Genomic DNA, 21,440 nt, shown 5'->3' with positions numbered 1-21,440 from the left:
AAAAGTGCTTACAGCTGCAACACTGACCTGCCATTATATCTAATTAATATTTCAGTCTTTTAAATGTACCTTATTGACATATTCTCAGCTTCCAACCAATGGAAAAAGCTACAGCCAGAGGCTACTCCAGATCCTTTGTAAACAAAACGCTGCAGTAGATTCTCCCTATGTACAGCTATTAACATCAGCAACAACTCATTAGATAAACCACAAATATAAGTTAAAATAGAAGTAGCTTTACTTTGTATGATAAATAATTAGCCTAGTCCACTAAATAGGGATGTGATGACAACGCTACGAAATCTTTTTTTTTTCTTTTTTTTTTTATAGAAATCATTTTCAACCCTTTTAACATAAATTGGTATAAAATCCCAACATTTACTGGTTAGAATCCATCTCTTGGTGCAACTGCTACTGTACTTACTTTAAAACAGAACAGATCCTACTAATTTTGGCCATGTCATCCAACTAAGGCTGTGCTACAGGACTGTTGGGAACATCATAAATCTGATTATAATAGCTTTGGATGGATTGGAGACATACCGGTAAAAGCTCAAAATCTTGGTTTGACTCAGTTTTAGTTTGGCTTCACGGTTCCAGAGTCACCAATTCCACCATGGTTATTTATCACACCAGAAGTTGATCTGCAATTGGGGGAATTTATTAAAAAGGGAAAGACTCCAGAATGGGATATTATATATCTATATTTATATTTACAGATGGATATTTCTATATTTACAGATGGATCTAAAGATCCAAATAGTGGCAGAACAGGAGCAGCTGTGAATATCCCACACCATAAAGTCATGATTAAAAGTAGAACAGATCATCTAGCAGTTTTTACAGTTGAATTAATTGCCATTATGCTAGCTTTTGAATGGTTGCTTGATGATTGTGTTAGGGAAGGAAATAGTTATATTATTGCATCAGATAGTCAAGCTGCATTATTAAGTATCAAATCTGGCAAGTCTTGTAGATTAGATTTATTATTAGATATATATCACCTATTAGTTCATCTTCATAATAAGAAATGTTTGGTTTGATTTGTCTGGATTCTTGCTCATGTAGGGATTGAAGGAAATGAAGTGTAGATATATTAGCTAAACAGGCCTTAAAATTAGATATTATTAACTTAAATATTCCTTTAAGCAATTGTGAGCGTAAATCTATAATTCAGAATAAAATCTGTAAGGTTTGACAGGAACAAGGGGATAATCATTTCACAGGTAGAGATCTGTATAAAATTCAAAAGACTGTGGGGGGTAATAGTTGTACAAATGGAAGGCGGAAAGAAGAGGTAGTCATATCTTCACTTAGAATTGGTCATACTGGACTTCATAGTTCTCTTTTCAAAATATAGAAACATGGACTTGTAATTACTGTAATCAAATGTAAACAGTGGAACATGTATCATTAGAATGTGATAAATATTCACAGGAACGTCAGCACTTAAAGTCAAGACTAAATAGAGAAAAAATTGGAATTTCAATGATAAACCTTTTAGGAAGTAAATTTAATTCTACAAGAAATCAGTTGATTAGATTTTTTAAAAACACTGTATTATCTAATTGTAAGAATATAGATGTTTGTATGCATGTGCATTTACACAATGCTAATTTATTCCGTCTGACATCGTTGATAATCACACTCCAGTCGGGTAGGTGGCGGTAAATGCTCCCTAAGTTGGTTGCCATCAGCGGATAAAAAAAAAAGAAGAAGAAGAATTTTGGCCACCCCTCCCGGAAGTCTTCAACCAATCAGATTCTTTGCGCAATTCAGCGGGAGAAACGGAAACGGGTCCAGAGTTTTGATGTAAAAGTTCAGTTCAATCGAGTCGTTTTGTTTTTATGTGACATTTATCCCTTCTAGGTATGTATAAGATGTTGTATAACATAATTTTACGTCATGTTTTAATCGCATTCGCCACTTTTCATTAAGTGTTGATTTATAACTTTTTGTTTGCTAGTCTGTCTCAGAATAATAAGCAGGTTGATGAGCAGGACGGGAAAAATAAGGTTTTAGTTAGCTGAGATTCAGTTTAAATTTTCTACAAAATGACAAAAATGTTTGAAAACATCCTGCTCGGTTTCACTAACATTAAATGCTCAAGAGCTGTACTTCTTTAGAGGGATTTTTAACAGTTTTACTAGTTAGCTTATTACATGAAATTAAATAATAATCATAATGTTTGTCTTGCATTAGTTTAAAGCTAGCTAGGCTATTTAGTAATTGTGGTGATTACCAGTCTCACAGTATTTGAAGGATCTAGATGGCTTCCAGCTCTGTGTTTACATCTAACTTGGTTGTTATTTTAATGTCACCCTAAAAATCACAGATGTAATTTATGTCATGTTGACAACAGATCAATCCTGCTGATATGAAATGTGCAAAGGTACATCTCTTTCTTTCTCTATGTAGCTACAAGGAGGATCTCATCTAATGAGCTGGAGGTAAACAAAAAGGTTAAGGATTCAACCTGCGACTACGAAGGAGAAGCGATTTTAAGGCATTACTTCATAAAAAATACAGTTGTTTGTAAACCATAGTGAATTTTAATCCAACTAAAACAATCATATTGTACTGGTTTGGTTATTAACATGTTAACTAGAGAATAATCACATTAGGGTTAGGATTTTTTTGTGCCAGTTTGCATAAAAATAAGAGATGAGAGCTGGTTTATTTTTTTTGTTAACCCGCACCCAAGAAACCTAAAGATTTTTGGCATTTCTGTAAGGATGATTGGGTCTTGAAACAATGTCTCACTGTTTGCAAACAAAACAATCCTCACCTAATCAGCTTCTTGTTTTGTAGAGAAGGCAAATTCAGTTGTTGAATTGCTGACCTTTAAATAATTATTTTGGATTTCTATGTATGGTTTATGAGATACCACCAGTAATGATAAGAGCCTGTTTATTTCTCTTGTGTTTTCTCCCTCTACACAATGGATCATAACAAACCAAAGACTTTTTGTATTTAATTTTTTACTGTAAGAGGTTTGAAAAATACTTTGGTAAATTACAAGTTAATCTGAATTATAGTAATAATCTGAAATGGAATACATATAGATTAGTGACCCTGTAACATTTTATTTTGTGTTTACACCTAAAGAATGCGACGCTCAGGAGCTCCCAGTCAGCTTTTGGGTAATGCAGCGAAAAAACCTCGGTTCCTGCCACCCGGAGCTTCTGCTTTATATCCAGTAACTGAATCAAAGCCTCTTGTCTCTAAACATGGTTTGGAGAATGCTCTGGATAAGGTAAGTTTATCCAAGATTTTGTCTGAGATAAAGGCTCGGCTCACCTTGTTATTTGGGAAAAATATTTCCAAATATTGCTAATTTTTTTTTTTCTCTAACTCCCGTCTGCAGGTCCACAGAAGTCTTTCAGCATCAGTTGTGACTAAAACCACCTGCACTGTTCAGGCTGAAACTAGCCAGGCTCCTCCAGGCTTGTCCAAAGTGCTGGCCTGTGTCCTCAGTGCTACAGAGACTAAAGAAAACCTGATAGAGACAAAATATGAAGACTCTACAAGTGACCATACAGAGGATGTAAATCTATCAGGTAAGGTAACTGATTGATAGCAATAGTTATGTTTTTTTTTTTATTCAGCTCATTTTCTCAACAAATACTTTTTGGCTGCAGCTGAAATGTATTTAGCTGAGTAATGTGTGCCATAAAAATACACTAAATTAACCAAGAACAAAACAAGATGCTCTGTAGCAGCCTCATTAAATTCAGTCGCTCTGGACACAAAGGATGAATTAAACAAAATGCCAACTAACTGTTTCACCATCCCTGAAATATTCAGTTTGGATTTTTCTGTACTATCTGAAGAATTAGAACATATTTTTCATGTCCATGTTTTAAAACAGCTTTCAGATTTTAGCAGGATGGTTTTACGAGTCGTTTAATCGACAGGTTTATTCTTTTCTTTTTTTTATTTCCTTTTGTTTCTTTATTGATCTTTTAGTTTAGATTATTTAATAACTTATTGCTGAAGGGTATCACAAGCATTTTTGAAAAACAAAATGTGAGGAAACATTGAATTTCCCCTTTTTCAATAGTCCATCAAGGTGATATTAAGATCTTGTTAAATGCTGTGGACTTGGGGTGGCATTTCTGAAATGATCCACCAGGTGGCGGAAATGAGGCAACATTGGCTTTTCTGAAGATATGAGCTGATATCAAACCTGTGGGTTAAATAAAATCACCCTGGAGGAGGAAACTTGAGTGTTAGGGTATGAAATCTCTGTTTAAAGTGCAGCCTTATAATTAGTGATAAGACAGAACAGCAGGAGTCCCTTGATTGTTTTCTGTTTTGGGTAAAAACTAACTAAAACTAACTGGTGAGAACAGCAGAGAAGATCATTTGGGCTCCTCATCCCTCCATAAAAGACATTTCATCCCAGTGCTGCGTGTCCTGGGCTCGTAACTTTATGGATGACCCCTCATACCCTCATCATGGACTTCTCCCTGCTGCCCTTTGGGAAGAGGCTTTACAGCATTCAATGCAGGTCCAGCAGATTCCAAAACAGTTTCTCCCCCACCGCCGTCAGATAGCTGAACTGTTGAGAAAACTCTAAATCATGTCAAAGACTCTGCATGACTCTGACAACACCAAAACAAAACACTGCATAATTGCACCATATATATATATATATAATTCTCTGAACTTCCATATAAATGTGTATTTTTGCGCCATGTTTTTTCTCCCCCACTGTTTACATTTGATCACTGCTTTAAGAAATGGAAATGTCATGGAAGTTGCACTTAACGAAATTTCATTTTCTTTGATGACAATAGAAGTTGTCTAAGTCAAAAGTAAAAGAACAGAGCAGAATAGCAGATACACATTTAGGTGTTACAAAAATAAAAACGATGTTGGTTTTTAAACAATCAGTTATTTAAAAGCTAACTGCAATCCTAATTTATACTTGGTTATGTTGAAAGAATTAACTTTTAACTACTAATCCATTTTACTTAGAGACGGTTCACTATTACAATGCTTTATGTTATGTGTTGACATTTGATGGCTAATATAACCTTTAAGGAAATCTTTATTAATGAAAATCTGCTATAGAAGTACGTTGGACCTATTCGATTGTAAATTATAACATTTGTTCCTATGCACTCTGCACAAGTATTTTCCAGACCCAGATAAGTCTGTGAAAAAAAGAGTGTAAAAACTACTAACTGTACAGTTTTGACATTCACAATGTGTGAAATAAAGCTGTCTTAGAGAATTGTTAGATGTAATGTTGAAATGAAAGGTGGGGGTAAAATCTGACCCCAGGTGGGTAAAAGAAGAAGAAAGGGCAATGATCTAACACATGGCGAGATGGAGTGGGGATTCCCTAATTTTATATATATTGTATGAAATTGTGTCACTCTATTACAGATGGAGTAATGTAACAAAAGTAATTTCGCTCTGGGATTATTCAAGTATTTCTGATTCTGATTCCTCCTTGCTGGGACAGGTGTTGTGAATGAAACGGTGCCCAGCTTGAAAGAGCTCCTGAATGTGTGTATTGATGATTGAAAGACTTCTTCTGCCTCCATTTATCTGTTTACTACAGTGTGTTGAATTCATGTTACGGTAATGTGTATTTAAAAACATTTCAATTAGTGTAAAAAATTGCAGGAGAGAATATATATATATATATATACATATAAAAAAAAAGTCTAATCAACCAAAACTTTCATGATCACCATGCAGTACCTCTGTGGACCCCCTGTTGAATACCTCCTATCTAACACAAATAATAAACTTTGATTGATCAACTGCCTTTTAGATTATATCAAGGTTTTAGGTCCATGTAGAGATGTTTTGATGTTCTGTTTTTATAATACTGTGTTACATTAGTTAGCCATTTCATACAACTAACTGACCAACAGCAAGATTAGATCTCTGCAAATCATACCTGTTCACCTGTTGTAGGCAAAATTATATTTTCTAATCTATCCCTGAGAAATGATTGGATATAAACTTGGAGCAGTCTGTGTGTCTATAAGCCTCTCTTCAGCTTCAGCTCTGCCTCGTTTTAATCTGATCGTCTTTATTATGACACAGTCTGAAGCTGTAAAGGTTTTTGCCTGGTTCGGTTCTGGCATTTATCACCGATTGGCTCAGATTATGACCGTTATGGTTTTTGTTTGTAATGAGCTTCTCCGCCGCTAGAGAATAAAAAAAAAAAAAAAAAAACGCTCGTGGCTGACTCGGACTGATGCACGCGCACCGGGCACGTGCTTAAACAGGTGTGTTGGTGGATGTGAGCGTGCTGGCGCGCTGCCTCTCCGCGCATGCGCAGATTATTATCACCCCTCCCCCCTCCTCTCCCGTAGTTAAGCCAGCACTATTCTAAATCTTCCCTATCCTTGGTTAAAAAAAAATAAAAAAAACAGCACCTAGCCCCGGAGCGGCCTCTAAATGCTGCGTTTAAAACGCGCCTCTCTGTCTATGAGGGAAACCCTCCTACAGCTGCTGTCCTCTCCATCTAAAGCAGCCCAATGAGCTGCCTCCTGCTGCTGTGCTTGGTTTGGGGTTTACACAGACCGAGCTGAAAGTAGGTCGGGCTGGGCTTAAGCGGCTTAACTACGTCAGCCTAAGCTGAGAGGAATTCATCCAAAGCCCTCTGCTGGTAGGCGGGGGCCTAAATGAGGCTGGCCTAGTTAAGCCTGATTCTTATTGTGAGAAGCAGAGCCAGTTTTTATTGTGCAACGTAGCTGTGAGAGAGAACCCAGGACCAGATTGTGAATCCATGCCCTTGTTAGGCAAAAGCTTAGGGTTAATTCTTTTTTTCTTTAAGCAGAAGAGAAGGGAATTGAGACATGAATGAGTGTTAGGCCAGTGTGTGATTGGGGGACCAAGGGGGAAAGGACAAGTCCAGCAGAGTGGGGAGCCACAGTTCTGAGGTTGGTCTCAGAAAGAGGGAAGACATTTTTTTTTCTGAAGGCCAGATTTGGTCCATCTCAGTCTGCTATGCTGTAAGATGGCCTCCAACTCCGTGTTCATATCCAGCATGGTGGGTAAAGCTCGCTCTTCCAACTTCACCCTCTCTGAGAAGCTGGACCTGTTAAAGCTGGTCCGGCCTCACATCCGCATCCTGGAGGAGCACACCAACAAGCACGCCGTCATCGTGGACAAGAACAAGTGCTGGGACAACGTGGCTGAGCAGTACAATGCTTTGGGAGGGGACAGACCCCTCCGCACCGCCCAGGGCCTCAGGACCCTCTACAAGAGGCTGAAGGAGTCAGCCAAGCAGGAAGTGATGCAGCGGAGACACGCCCAGCCCGAGTATAGAGGCAGCATCTCTGAGCCGACCAGGAGGATTATGGAGATGATCCCTCACTTGTTTCACCATGTGCCCATCCATGAAAAGGACCAGGCACTGCGCAGGTACTGTGAAACTTTAACCTGAGGGCTTTAAAAAACACTTTCTGAGAGATAAACCCGTATACTTCCATCCATTACTTTAAAAAAAACTTTGTAACACATCAATTAATCACCTTAACTTTTTTATTTTTAGTAATTTTCTCATTTAACATGTTCCTCAGCAAGATATGTAATAATGTTTTATCTCATATGACCTGGAAAATGCTCAGTTTAACAATAAGATCAATAACACTGCACTAATTAAAACAAATCTTGTCAACAAGGAGCTTATGACTGATACAGACTTTAGAACGTGTTAACTGTTTTTATTTTATTATCTTTATGTCTAACTTATTAGCTCTGTTATTGCACAGATATTTCAGAAAATCGATCAAGCACAATAACAAAACATAAAAATGATGTTTCCTTTATTACTGGATGCTAAACTGAAGCTTTTAATGTTTTTAGACATTTTGAATAAGCCTGTTCCTCTCTGACATGCACAAACACATGAAGATTGTTACTAAATGTCATCTCACTTTAACAATATATCAACCCTACATGAATCCATCAAATTTCTCTTTTATCTCTCTAATACCTTTTTGTATCTGTTTGTAGGTTGATATATAACAAGCACACTTCTGTTGAGCATCCTGGCAGCAGCTCCTCTCTGGCTGGACTCCAGGATTATTCAGCACCTGTACCAAGTATTACGCATGAGGTGGTCCAGCTCGACCCTGAAGAGGATGTGAAACCCCCGCCGGACCTCCCCGTCGTCACCCCGCACTCGGGTCCATTGTTGGATGGATTTCAAGAGCAAGAGACGGAGCAGGACCTGGCAAGCACCCACAATTACGAGGCATCCCTGTCTCCCACTTCTTCCTCTGTTAACATTGCGCTCTCTGCCTCGCCAATGCCCTTGAGCCAGGACTTCTACGCTAACGACGTCTACCCTCGCCACGAGGCGGATAGGTTTCGCCCTCTGCACCTGGCCAAAGAGGAGCACGAGCTGGTGTTGGCCAATCACAGGAAGGTTGCTCTGTACCTAGAGGAGAAGAGAGAAGGTCTGAAGAGGAAGCAGGAGCTGGAGGAGGAGCTTTTAAGAGCCAAAATCAAGGTGGAGAAACTAAAAGCTGCCCGGCTGAGACACGGGCTGCCAATACCTCTATAACAAGTAGCTACATGCACTCATTGAGCTTTGGAAATATGTTCTCACCCTTCGAACCCCCCCCCTTCCTCCCCAGTTCTATAATCTTCACTGGATTTTATTGTGACATTATGGGATTAACACAAAGTAGTATTAAAAAACAAAACATGATCAAAACTTCAACGTATGTTTAAATTGAATCTTTACTCTGATAGTCGCCAATCCACTCAGTTTCACGTTGTTCAATCTTCCCTTAAAATACACTTAACCTAGAGGATGTAACATGACTAAATGTAAAAAAAAAAAAAAAAAAAAGTTATTTTAGTCTAAATGTTTTAGCCAGATGCTGAATGTGTGCGGCAGGGTTTGAATACTTTCGATGAAAGCTTGAAGGCGTTTTGGAAACGTAGTGCCTCATACATTCCCACAACCCCTGGTTCTCCTTCTACCCCAGCAGGTTAATCAGCCACCAGTTTACCAGTGATGCTCATCAGTGTTCAAACGCCGTTATTGTTAACCTGTAAACGTGGCGACAAGACTTGATATCTTTCACGCTGTGATTGCATGAAGGGGAAAAGTATTTCTTCCTCTGCAACTGAAATGTAGCTTTTTGGGTTTTTCTATGGATAGTGTTCAGTTTTTATTATCCAAGGTTAGGATTGCAGTAAGAATATAAGTGCTAGTAGTAAAACCATCTGTACTAATATTAGTTGGAAATAAAGAAAATGACAGGCCCTGTTCATGTGGCGTTTGAGCAAAATATGAAGGAACATAAAAGGGGCTTATTTTGTAGCTACTTGGAAAACTTGTATTGCTTTGAAAAAATGTATTTTTTTTATTATAATTGTTTCGTAAGATACACTTGGAAAAGCCTTAACATGGTCTGATATTAAAATAAGTTAAAGAAAAAACAACAGTCTGAGATAACGGCTGTTTTTTTGTTTTTTTAGAAAAGGGATAAGTGTGTTTTTATATATGTTCCACTTTAATGTGAATTTGTTGCTGGTTGTCTTGTAATGTTTGCATTGAAGTTTGTCCTCATGTTCATTGGTTGTTTTTATTAAAGGGCATTGATCTCTTCACTGGTCATTCCTTTTATTGTTAAATAAGTAATGAATCGTTATTTTTAAAGAGATAAACATAACCATCTGATGATAAATAACTGCCTGCCTCATCAAATAATGTGTACAATATTTCTGTAGTACATGTAAGCAGTAAAGATTTAGCCATCTTTGAAGCTCAAGATTTAATGTAAGAGTGCCCTCTGTTGGTTGGCTTAGTTGCTTACATTTTATTTTGGGTTTTAGCCACATTTTTTTTTTTTTTTTTAATCTTGTGTCTTTTTCTTTTAGGACTAAATGAAAGCCCTCCTTGGACTCATGGGTCTCCTCAAACCCCTCAACCTCCTTCAGATCCTGCAGACTCTGGCTGTGCACTTGACGGGGCCCGTTACTTTAGTGTGGTCTGGTGTAAAGCCAGTAAGAAGAAACACAAGCGCTGGGAAGGTGACGCCGTTCTGGTTGTGAGAGGGCGTTCTGTTGTACTCAAAGACATGGAGGGGAAGGATATTGGGAAGGGTGAGCCTTAAGATCTTGCTGTTATTTTGTTTTCCTTCATTGTATTAAAAAGAGAGAACACACTTGGAAGTGAGTGAGCTATTCTTATATGATATAAAACAAACTTTAAATCCCTCTTAGTATATGATTTAAAAAAGTTACATTAAAAAAAGAGTCTGCTGGCCTGTCAGGGAAGGTGATCTTTGCAGCATGTTTGTCCAACAGGTAGTGGCTACAAGGTGTCAGAGCTGGCCTCACTGTCTGAGGGAGAGACGTTGATGATTGGAGGGAAGGAGATAGAGGTGATGGGCATCATTTCCGCTGAGGACTTTGCCAAAGGACGCTGTTTCCAGGAGGTTCAGACAGATCAAGCAGAGTCGCACACAAAGGCTCTCCCGCCTCCCTCTCGCAGCTTTAACTCCAAACGCTTCTGCCCCCCGTCAATGTTGGGGAGATCAGGGCTTCCAGAAAATAATAAACCACAAGGGGAACAAACCAGCAAACCTCGATATGACCCCTTAGCTCCAGGTATGTAGGATTAATGCAGAAAGTTTAAAAATGTATGCTATATATGTTTTTTCATACTTGGTCATAATCTGATTATAAATGTTACTTTTTTTGTGTGCTCGTTTTTTATATTTTGCAGTCCTGTGTGTACATGCATGCTTTTCTATGCCTCTTTGTTTTGCTGCTGCTATCCCACAGAGTGGATTTGGTTCCATTTATTGCTGCAAGCGTAGAAGAAATTTCTTAAATGGAAATTTGGGGCAGGGCAGGGGTAGATGCAAACTCAAAATGAAAATGTCTTAATCAAAAAATGGTTTTGAGATCAGCTTTGCTGCTTTCTTAAAGCAATTCCATATTTAGTTTTATAAATATATTTTTTTCATACTTACAAATGTTACATTTTCTTTTTTTGTTTAAATTTCTCCTCTCCAGATGGATTTTTGCAATTGGCATTTTTCTTTCAAATTGGGTTTTACAGATAAGAGTTGGTAAGTTTCCAATAACCATTAAATTGTGATTATAAAAATGAAATGGAAGCACTGCAATTTCAATAAAAATAAACCTTTTTGGATAAGTTTTTATGCTTTGATGGGGTGGGGTTTTTTTTGGTCATATCAAAATTCTTATATTTCACAAAACTGCAATGAAAACACATATTTTGCATCACACGAGTCATGTGGTCTGCTACTGGACCTTATCGACGTGCAAAAAGAGGAAGAAGACCGGACGTTGGAGGATGATGCCGCCCAATGTATTTGCAATTGTAAAGTTTGCATGTTCGAGTGTCTTCACTTCAAGCCCAAAAGAAACCATTGTTCTTGACCGATTAAAATGTTGTTCCTAACATCAACACAGACCAATATGTCCTCGCACCTCAATCTAGACCAAAACCCCCCCAGAGTGAAGAAAATTTGATCTGGAAACAATTTTTGGTCAAAAAATCCCCCAAACGTTTTGGACTATGTGGCCCCATTGCTTGATTGCATTTTTTTTAAATCAAATCCAAACGTGTTCTTTTCTTTAAGAATAATGAAACAAAACTCACTCCATAAAACATGAGAATTTCCCACACTGTGGAACAGTACATTCTATTTCTATTCTTTTATTCTATTCTAATGCACTAATAGAGACTTGCTCTCTTAGTGCCCCGGTCTCCAAATAATTACTGTCCGAATTGAGATGATAGCAACTTCCAGCACTCAGCATGCTGAGGTGGGTAAATATTAATCAGCGGCGTTTGGGATTGGGAAACATATTCCAACAGGTGCGCTGGTGATGCCTCGCCCCTCTTCTAACCACCAGTGGCTTCACAACAAGTCAGGCCTTTCTGTGGTTGATGTGGTGGTTGACCCACACCTGACCACGCACCTGCGACCCCACCAGAGGGAGGGCATCCTCTTCCTCTATGAGTGTGTTATGGGCATGAGGTAGGAAGGATGTTCCTTAAGTCACTACTGTAGAAAGTCTCTGTTAAACATGCAACCATTGCCTCCATCAGTATCTTTACAGGATCATGTGCTTCAGAGCTGCAGGTCGCCACGGCGCCATCCTGGCTGATGAGATGGGTCTTGGGAAGACTCTGCAGAGTGTGGCGCTGTGCTGGACGTTGTTGAAGCAAGGCCCTTACGGCGGTAAACCGATTGTGAAGCGGGTCCTCGTGGTCACTCCTGGCAGCCTCGTGCAGAACTGGAGAGCAGAGTTTAACAAGTGGCTCGGCCGGGAAAGGATCAGCATCTTCACTGTGGATCAGGTGTGGACTTGATTTTTTTATCCAAACACATGACAGCAAAGTAACCATTGTTAGTTGTTTTTTCTTAATTAGTATTTATACATTTTAATGACTTGTCCTATTAGAGCTAACTGAGCTGCCTCAGTAAACTTCTTTAATTACCATCTATTATTTCCCTCTTGGCTCACATGAGCTGAATAATTAACAGTCATTGTCATCTGTTTAGGACCACAGGATAGAGGAGTTTCTGTTATCTCCTCTACATAGTGTTCTCGTGATCAGCTACGAAATGCTGCTGCGCGGCCTGGAGCAGGTACTGTGAGGTCATCACACAGCTAAACATACATTTTATAAGCATGAACCTGTTCACAACACAATAAATCTGTTTGTACATTGCATAATTGTACAAAATCCACTCACAAATATTTGAGGCCACCATTGATCTTCTCCATTACAGGGATGGATGCCCTAAGGTGGTTGCAATGAGGTGTATGCTGCACTGCATGGCCAGCTTTTTGGGCAGTCGGGGTGCTTAATGCCTCTTGGCTCAAAATTTTTATGAAACACCTAAGCTGCCATATTTGTCTAAATGGAACACAATTTTCCTGTTTTATCTGCTGAATAAAACACCAAACATGCTTGTAGCGACATCGGAGAGGAACAATTACCTTGTAATTGGAAGAAAACCGCCAGCAGAACCAGGCTCCTTTAACTCTCTCTCTTTTTTTTTTTTTTTTTGTTCAGATCCAGAAAGTGGAGTTTGGGCTCATCATTTGCGACGAGGGTCACAGGCTGAAGAACAGCAGCATCAAAACATCCTCCGCCCTCAGCAGCCTCAGCTGTAACCGCAGAGTCATACTCACAGGTAAAGACGCATTTGAGTCATTTTTTTTTTTTTTTAGGTTTAAAAACAACTGGCAACCATATCAATGATGATTGGTTTTGATTTTGAAGGGACGCCAGTACAAAACGACCTGCAGGAGTTCTACGCCATTATAGAGTTTGTTAACCCAGGAATTCTTGGTTCGACAACGGCTTATAGAAAAGTGTATGAGGAACCAATTCTACGCTCCAGACAGCCATCCTGCTCTGAAGTAATGCTCTGCTTTCTGACTTTAAACATTATTTTTTAATGCAGGATTCCTTTGCAATCTGAAAAGCATGAAAAATGGAGAAATAGAAAACCAGAGTCTGGAAAAAATGTTTTCCCAACTCTGGTTTGGAAAATGCTTCATCCTCCAATATATTCTTGCATAAATAAGACCAGTTTCTAGAAGTAAGAAGCTCCAGCTTTTTATTAGGCTGGTAACTAACAATTATTTGACAAATAATTAATTAATTGGTCTGTGTTGGAGTTAGGCGTGTTGGAGTTTCTTTTAGGCTTGAAGTGAAGACACTTGCTGCGTTTTCATTACAAATGTGGGCAAATCTATTAATCGGAGTTTAATAGATTTGTTTTATAGAATTTGAGTTGGGAGAAGCTATAGGTATTCCACCTGAGGAGGTTGGCATATTCAGTCAAAGACGTTTTTGTAGATATTTTTGTTTTCAACTGTGGTTTTTGTATAACAGAAAGAAAAATCAAAATCAAAAATGGCAGATAATGAAATGTGATTCTAAAAGGAAGGACTTATGATAATGAATGTAAGCATCCCTTTCTAGTCTGTTTCCTTGCCCTCTTTACAGAAAGTTCTTTATTACGAGTCTTCTGTCTGCTTCTGTAGGAGGACAGAGTTCTGGGGGAAGAGCGTGCTGCTGAACTCTCTCGTCTCACTGGCATGTTCATTTTGAGACGGACACAGGAAATCATTAACCGCTACTTACCACCTCGTCTGGACTGGACATTGTTCTGCATGCCGTCCCCGCTGCAGCAGAAGCTGTACAGACATCTCCTCTGCCACCAGGTCTTCAGAGCCTGCCTTCAGGGCTTTACTCAAAGCAGTACACACCTGGCCTGCATCACTGCACTAAAGAAGCTCTGCAACCATCCTGGTTTGCTCCACACCACTGTCAAGGTTAAGTTTGCCTAATATTTGGAAGGAGGAGGGAAATCTTCATCTCTGTGGAAACTTGTTGCTGTAACCAGTGACTCCACTGTGCAGTTTTATTAACTCCTAGCTCTGAGTCTTGTGCACATCAGGAAATATTGATGGATAGTGTTGCTCTTCTTGCAGGAGAGGACTGACCGTGGATCTATGGAGAGTTCTTTATACGAGGGGCTGTCCGATCTCTTCCCAGAATCCTATTCCTTGGCTGGATTCAGCACCTCTGACTCTGGAAAACTTTTAGTTCTCTCTGACCTGCTGAGTGCCATCAGACAGCTCAGCCCCTCAGATCGGTGAGTGAAGTCTGTTTTCTTTTCTGATCATCTACACCGTTTACTAACACATGTTCCTACAGGGTGGTTCTGGTGTCAAACTACACTCAGACTCTGGACTTACTACAGGACATGTGCGTACACGCCGGTTACACATTCCTGAGGCTGGATGGTCAGACACCTGTAAGCCAGCGCCAGCGACTGGTTGACAGTTTTAACAGCCCCTACTCTCAGAGCTTTGTGTTCCTGCTGAGCTCCAAAGCAGGCGGGGTGGGGCTCAATCTGATCGGAGCGTCCCACCTGGTGCTATATGACATCGACTGGAACCCCGCCAATGACATCCAGGTCAGATTCAGACAGTCATCCATATGCAGAAAAACTAACAGCTCTACATGTTTGTTAAATCTTGTTTCAGTATTGCTAATGATGGGTCAGATGATCTCAACCAATGGTTCATAGTTAACACTGAAGCAGATTTAAAGCCACTAGATGGTGCTCTAATGTACCATTTGTGTTCTGAAAGACTTTATTCTGTGTGCAGGCCATGGCTCGTGTTTGGAGAGATGGACAGAAAAAGAGTGTGCACATTTACCGCCTCCTTACTGCAGGCAAGAATACAAAACATGCTGCTAATCAGGGAGCAAGTTCGTTAAAACCCACAATGATTTCAAATTTGTTGTCCAAATCTGCCCTTTTTCCCTCTAAGGCACCATTGAGGAGCGTATATTTCAGAGACAGGTGTCCAAACAGGGCCTGTCAGGAACCGTGGTCGACTTGGGGAAAGCGGCTGAACACACCAGTTTCTCTACCAGTGAGCTGCGAGATCTTTTCAGTCTGACCGACACGCCGTGCTTGACTCATGACCTGCTGAACTGCAGCTGCAGCATGGACGGGTCGGTCAACGGTAGGCCCGACTCTCTGACTTAAAATTATACATGACCGCAGCTACAGTCCATCCCAAAGTATTCATACCCCTTGAAATCATTTTCATTTTACAAAATATTTAAATCAGGTTCTGTATTAGTATTAGCAAATGTGTTATTTAATCAAATAATATTTGAACTTATTGTTCTGTGAACGCACGCCAAACTTGCTGTGTTCTGTTGAATCCCGTTCAATCAGATAACTCTGCACATATATTGAATAAATTCACAACAACTTCTTTTCAAAATATAAGAATTCATGACCATAAATCATTCAACTATGAGTCAAACATATTTCAGTTAAAAACTCTTGACTAGTGAAGATTAATTGAACCAACATACACAGATGATCTGCCCCTCTTGATCTCCAACATTTTGCATTCATTAATTTTCTTAGTGTTACAAAGAATCTTGAAATGTTTTTCCACTCATGCTCTCTGTCTTGTTTTCCACTGTTTTTAATTTATTTATTCCCAACCCCAACAGAGATGGTGATATTTGCTTTCTTCTGCCATTTATCCCTTATACGGTATAATCAGTAGTCAGTCTTTTTAGAGTCTGTAATTTCTATGTTTTTACTTTTATTAACTTTGGCTTTGATGCATACACACATTATTTGTTTATTTCCTCTCTTAAGTTGTGTCTTAACTGGAGGTGGGACTCAATTAAAAAAAGAATATTTTGTTGATATTTTGGTAATTAAATGTAAATATAAGGGAAATAAAGTTTACTTTAGCATCATTGAGGAAAGCTTAGCCCAGGCTCTGTTGTTGTATTGGTCTGTATCAGGATGGCCTTATGGTAGAGTCTTTGTGCTTTGTGGTTTCCTGGTTCTAGATCCCAGTCTGTGACTTCTCAGACTATTCCATCCTGTAAACTTGGAGAAAAATGTTGCAGAAAGTCTGTTTTTCTAGAATCTGGTTCTGAGATTAACCACATGGTTCCCTTAGCTTTTGGATATTGGAAGGTGTGGATTCCCATTGACTGCATGGCCTTCCATTCATGGGGTCTCTCCAATCTAGTTGGTTGGAGAGCCACAAAAGAGGATGAGGTCTATGAGTAGTCGCTTTTGTCCCCAAGCACAGTGGGGGCAGGATCCCATGTCCCTGTTAGAGTGTCTTTTAGAGGGTCTTTCAAAAAATCAGTATGAACTTTGGTCGTCAATGTGCAAAATTAATATCTTTGCTTATGGCATACAGCGAGGGCATCGAAGCTGTTCAGGGATAATAGAAACTTTAGAGAGAAAAAACTGTTGGCGTCTATAAAAGAACTGAGGGTGGGCTCACATTCCATCAGGAAAACTTCTGACCTGTAGTTACACCTTAACAGGACCGTATAGGTCTAAGCATGTTCAAGCGTTACATTCACCCAGTCCAAATCCAGACCTGATAAACCAGATAAAGGGCATCCAAGCTTGTTGTAGTAAAATACGGAAACATTCCAGCAGCCTTCATGCTTTTGTGGCTTCACAGCTTGTCCAATGCGTTCTCTCACTCTCCTTTTCCTTCTCAGACGTGGAGGGGGAGGAGGTGGAGCAGATCTCTGACAGGCCTTGCCAGCTTGGTCGTCAGGGCGACCGTAAGGGGGCGGCACAGAAGCATCTCAGCATGTCCGAGCTCATGCAGTGGAGACACTTCTCTGGCGACACACACTCCTACTCAGACCCCTACCTCGACCACGCACGCAGCCACATCACATTTGCCTTCCAGACCACCATCTCCGATGCAGCCCAGTGAACACCTGACCTGCCTGTTCACACATTTCCACACAGTATTCCCATCTTAGTTTCAAAAATACTTTATTTTCTATATAAACTTTATTGTAACTTTCTGTTCATAAAATAAATAAATTTCCAAAATGAAATATGTTTGTAAAACTGTTCATTAAATGATCACAAAATCATTTGTTTTTGCAGGGGGCAAAGAATAATGTCTAAAGGGTGTGTCTGGTTCAGCAGACATATTTTATATACCTCATTCATAGATAAGAGCATGTAAGAGACGTTCCCTTCAGTCAGGAATATTCATTGATTTACACCTCTGCAGGTGGCTTAGAGAGCTAGTTTACATCTGAAGAATATTATCTAGAAACTAGCATCAATCAAATGGCGGTGAACTCCGTCTGCATTGTTCTGCTCCTTGTTATGCAACGTCCCCACGCGTTAGCGATGAGTGAATCCGCCGTGCTTCAAATGTGTGCCACACTGCATTCTGTTCAGTCTGTTATTTTGGAGAACTCTGGTCTGTTCACGCCCTGCAACACAAAGCTGCTGCGTGGGAGTTACAGCATGCACTGTTTCTGTGTATGAGAGCACGCTCCCTGGAGACATGTACTATTATGTATATTCAGGTATGTCAAATTGACCCATCTCTGGGACAAAGTAAAATCAGCAACTATCATTTATATGTTGTTGAATGCTGGGTGTGATTAGTTAAGCAACTGGGTTTTATAATAACTGGGTGGTGATGAGTCCCACTTTTACTTGTCAGGGATTTGTTGAGGTAGTTGGCCAACTTTCTTTAGGATTTACGCATTACAGGTAAAATTATGTTTTAAGTTATATTCTGTGTAAAACTCAGAATTAAAATTATTAGGACCGTTGAAATCAAATCAAATAGGAAATTAAAGAATCAGCATCAAATGACCTCCCTAATCATTATTTGTTAAAATTAAAAACAAATTTATGCCTACGTATGTTTGCGGATTTGGAGACTAAAAATTCAGGAGATTGAGATTTTATCAATACGTGAAAATGGAAACATGCTTTTTTAGTATTTGACCTTTCTATTGCAGAGCAGAGTAAAACACTTTGAACACTCAATAGCTATCAACCCACATTTGATCTGTATTCTTAAGTATACATTCGTATTTTGACCATGCAGCTCTTTCCCAGCAGTCCCCCAGTTAAACAGCTACTCAAATGTCTTGATGAGTCACTTTTAATGCACATACAAAGATTAAACTTATATGTACAACAAAATATTCCTAAAAACTAATGATTTTTTTCTCAGCAGAGCCATTTGGTGCGTTGCGTTGTGATGTGTTGGTAAATTACCTGACCACAAAACCTCACGTCATAGTTGTTCTACTTCATTAAAATAGCTGCTTAGCTTCAAAAGATGCTGAATGTGTTTATAAACAGCTGGAGATGTAGTAGTGCAGGGAGTAGAGCAGATCACATCACAGCAGCTGATTCTCTCTTTACAGTTTCAGTCAATGTCATTGTAAAATTTGGAAATGCCTGGATTGTGAAAAAGGCTTATTTGATTGAAAAACAGCATGAATAAATCACAGAAAATATTTTCAAGAGGTGGGTATGATGATGAAGGACAGTAGGCTTTATAAAATGGCGGCTCATTGAACTGGGACGTCCCAAATGAGAACTATTGGGTTTAAAAAAAATTTTAAACATTTTTTTTTTGTCTGATGGTGAATTTGATAAACACTATGGAGTTGGCTTTAGAAGGACATCCTTACCCTTCAGCCCACTAATGCCAGCGCACACACAGCATCCTGAAGAGAGGTCAATGATCATACAGGGAATATTTTACATTTGCACAATACGTAAAATTTGACGAATTATTTGATTTATAAAGGAGAGGAGAAACCCATTGGAGAGACTGATTAGACAGAAAATGTGAGGAGCGATCAGTCTGATAACAGCGGATCACTTCATACTGTTGAATGTTGAGATGAAAAACTGGTGAAACAAATATGAGATGACATTTAAACTTGTAAATGGCCTGTACTTATTTAGCGCTTTTTCAAGTCAGACGACCTGACCAAAGCGCTTTACAATATATTCAGTCATTCACTCACACACTGATGGTGGCAAGCTACATTGTAGCCACAGCTGCCCTGGGGCTCTCTGACAGAAACGAGGCTGCCATACACCGGCACCACCACACCCTCTGACCGCCATCAGTTGACAATGCGGGTGAAGTGTCTTGCCCAAGGAAAGAACGACACTGAAAGCTGGAGCTGGGCCTTGAACCGTCAACCCTACGATGGTAGAGCAAACTCCTACATCCAACGCCTCTGTCACCAAAATGTGTTCCTTTTTATTTAAAGGTTTTCACAAGTAAGTTGTAGTTGATTCTTTTTATATTTGATTAAACATTTCATTAGATTCCTAATAATGTCCACAAACCGAGATAAATGGCAAAATGCAGATTCATAAAGAGTAAGTGATTCAAGTGATCCAAAGCTGCATTTCGAAACTGATTTTTCAGCCTTTCATGAATTTGTTATCAAATAGCTTAATGGATTTCCTCTCAGCTCTGCTTATTATAAGATGTTATAAGGTGCTCTAAATGATCCACATAGTCTTGTCATGGTCGTTGTTGAAGATTTTGGCTTAAAGCTGCTTCTGCTGCTTTGTGAAACATCAGAAAGGTTCAAATTATTCTCCATGTTTCCATAAAAATCTAAACCAACGTTTCATATTAATTCCCTTCAAGGCTTTTAAATTGAAAATGAAAAAAATGTTTTAGAGAGAAATCTTCGGTGACCTAGCAACTATCACCAAGCAACTTACTGTAAACTGTTGCCATTGCTCGGCTTTACCAGCTGCTTTCTGTTGGAGAACAGATGGGCTGTAAGGGGGCATTGTTATCGGACATGTGCCCAATAGATGAGTGTCCCTCGACGAGGCAGGATATCGATCTTTATCACGTCTGTCTCGGTCACTGAGGCCACGTGCTGCTCATTGTATGAGTAAACCCCTCCCCATAATCTGAAGTGGAGCCCAGCAGATCAGAGAACGGCTTTAGGGACTGAATGAATGGATTGTTTACATCTGGATGTGTAGAGAGGCTGACAGCTGTGTGCATGCAGACAGATGTGCTCCATGTGAGCAGCTTATATTGATTCCCTCTAATGTCAGTGGTGTTGGTATTTTCTGTAGTTTTCTCTGTTCAGAGTAACATTAACATGTCACTTGATCCCCACTGTGATCATGTCTATGAACGGGGGTGGGGGTTATAGATAGGCTAATTTAAATGTAGCTTCTGGTCTGGTGGCATTGGAAAAGTAGAGCAGATATTAATTGTTTAACAAAGAATCCAGCCTCTCCTCCAGTCCACCCTGGAGCTGGTGTCTAATATTTGACCCTGGTAAAAAGAGCACACTGTCCTCTGTGATAGAGACTGGAATCCAATAAATATTGATTACCCTTCTGTCACCCAATGGCAATTATTTTCTCTCCTCCACTGATTTGAGCATTAATAGTTTACAGCTTTGAAGAGAAAAAAGAAACAAGAACTTGTAAAACTTATAGCTGATCTTAATTTCTCTTGTGATTTTATTATCTTTATTACCAGAACAATTTCTTTTATATTTTTTTTTGTGTTTTTTTTGTCTCTGAACCTAAAACATGTCTTATCAACATCCTGGAGGGCATCTCCACCCACAGTTAGAGAATCCTGATATAATCTGGTGTAGAAGTAGTTATAATGTCCTATTGAAATGTTGAATTCCTATAAAGAAATGATAAACAGTTTTGTTTGCTGTTTGAATATAGATATTTATATTTTTTAAGTAAGAAATGTAAGTGTTTCTCGGTTACAAATCTTCCTATTAATTTAGCAAAAATATGGAATTTGATTACATCATTTTTTAGTTTTAGATAAAGATCAAACAAAAGTGAGTGGCAAAAACATTTTTAGCTCCAAACTTTATTCCCCAATGTTTAAAAATGTGTGTGTGTGTGTGTGTGTGTATATATATATATATATATATATATATAAAATGAGGAAACTAAGTATTTGAACACCGTGCTATTTTGCCAGTTCTGCTACTTAGAATTCATGGAGCAGTCTGAAATGGTCATCGTAGATACATGTCCACTGTGAGAGACATAAGCTTAAAAAAAAAAAAAGAATCCAGAAAT

General features: G+C 39.2%; 2 protein-coding genes across 2 annotated transcripts; both read left to right on the top strand.

The window, feature by feature from the left end:
- Positions 1 to 1,775: 1,775 nt before the first annotated feature.
- On the top strand, positions 1,776 to 17,400 carry rad54b (RAD54 homolog B (S. cerevisiae)). Its single transcript, XM_015370955.1, has 16 exons — positions 1,776 to 1,869; positions 3,109 to 3,256; positions 3,368 to 3,560; positions 9,871 to 10,095; positions 10,300 to 10,602; positions 11,846 to 12,008; positions 12,106 to 12,331; positions 12,537 to 12,623; positions 13,055 to 13,175; positions 13,265 to 13,404; positions 14,035 to 14,325; positions 14,485 to 14,648; positions 14,711 to 14,972; positions 15,169 to 15,235; positions 15,334 to 15,531; positions 17,063 to 17,400. The coding sequence occupies exons 2-16, from the start codon at positions 3,110 to 3,112 to the stop codon at positions 17,284 to 17,286; spliced, it is 2,811 nt and encodes a 936-aa protein (XP_015226441.1). The 5' UTR covers positions 1,776 to 1,869; position 3,109; the 3' UTR covers positions 17,287 to 17,400.
- fsbp (fibrinogen silencer binding protein) lies at positions 6,257 to 9,598 on the top strand. The gene is made up of 2 exons (XM_015370966.1): positions 6,257 to 7,395; positions 7,990 to 9,598. The coding sequence occupies exons 1-2, from the start codon at positions 6,989 to 6,991 to the stop codon at positions 8,540 to 8,542; spliced, it is 960 nt and encodes a 319-aa protein (XP_015226452.1). The 5' UTR covers positions 6,257 to 6,988; the 3' UTR covers positions 8,543 to 9,598.
- Positions 17,401 to 21,440: the final 4,040 nt, after the last annotated feature.

Source organism: Cyprinodon variegatus, unplaced genomic scaffold (assembly GCF_000732505.1).
Source record: "Cyprinodon variegatus isolate N-32 unplaced genomic scaffold, C_variegatus-1.0 Scaffold2, whole genome shotgun sequence".
Classification (NCBI taxonomy): Eukaryota; Metazoa; Chordata; class Actinopteri; order Cyprinodontiformes; family Cyprinodontidae; genus Cyprinodon; species Cyprinodon variegatus.
The sequence above is the reverse complement of the archived record's forward strand: the minus strand, read 5'-3'. Positions and strand labels throughout refer to the sequence as shown.

Coding starts and splice junctions, on each gene's coding strand:
- fsbp (XM_015370966.1), top strand. CDS start 6,989: ATGGCCTCCAACTCCGTGTTCATATCCAGCATGGTGGGTAAAGCTCGC. Junction 7,396..7,989: donor AAGGACCAGGCACTGCGCAG/GTACTGTGAAAC, acceptor ATCTGTTTGTAG/GTTGATATATAACAAGCACA.
- rad54b (XM_015370955.1), top strand. CDS start 3,110: ATGCGACGCTCAGGAGCTCCCAGTCAGCTTTTGGGTAATGCAGCGAAA. Junction 14,326..14,484: donor TGCTCCACACCACTGTCAAG/GTTAAGTTTGCC, acceptor CTCTTCTTGCAG/GAGAGGACTGACCGTGGATC. Junction 14,649..14,710: donor CAGCTCAGCCCCTCAGATCG/GTGAGTGAAGTC, acceptor ATGTTCCTACAG/GGTGGTTCTGGTGTCAAACT.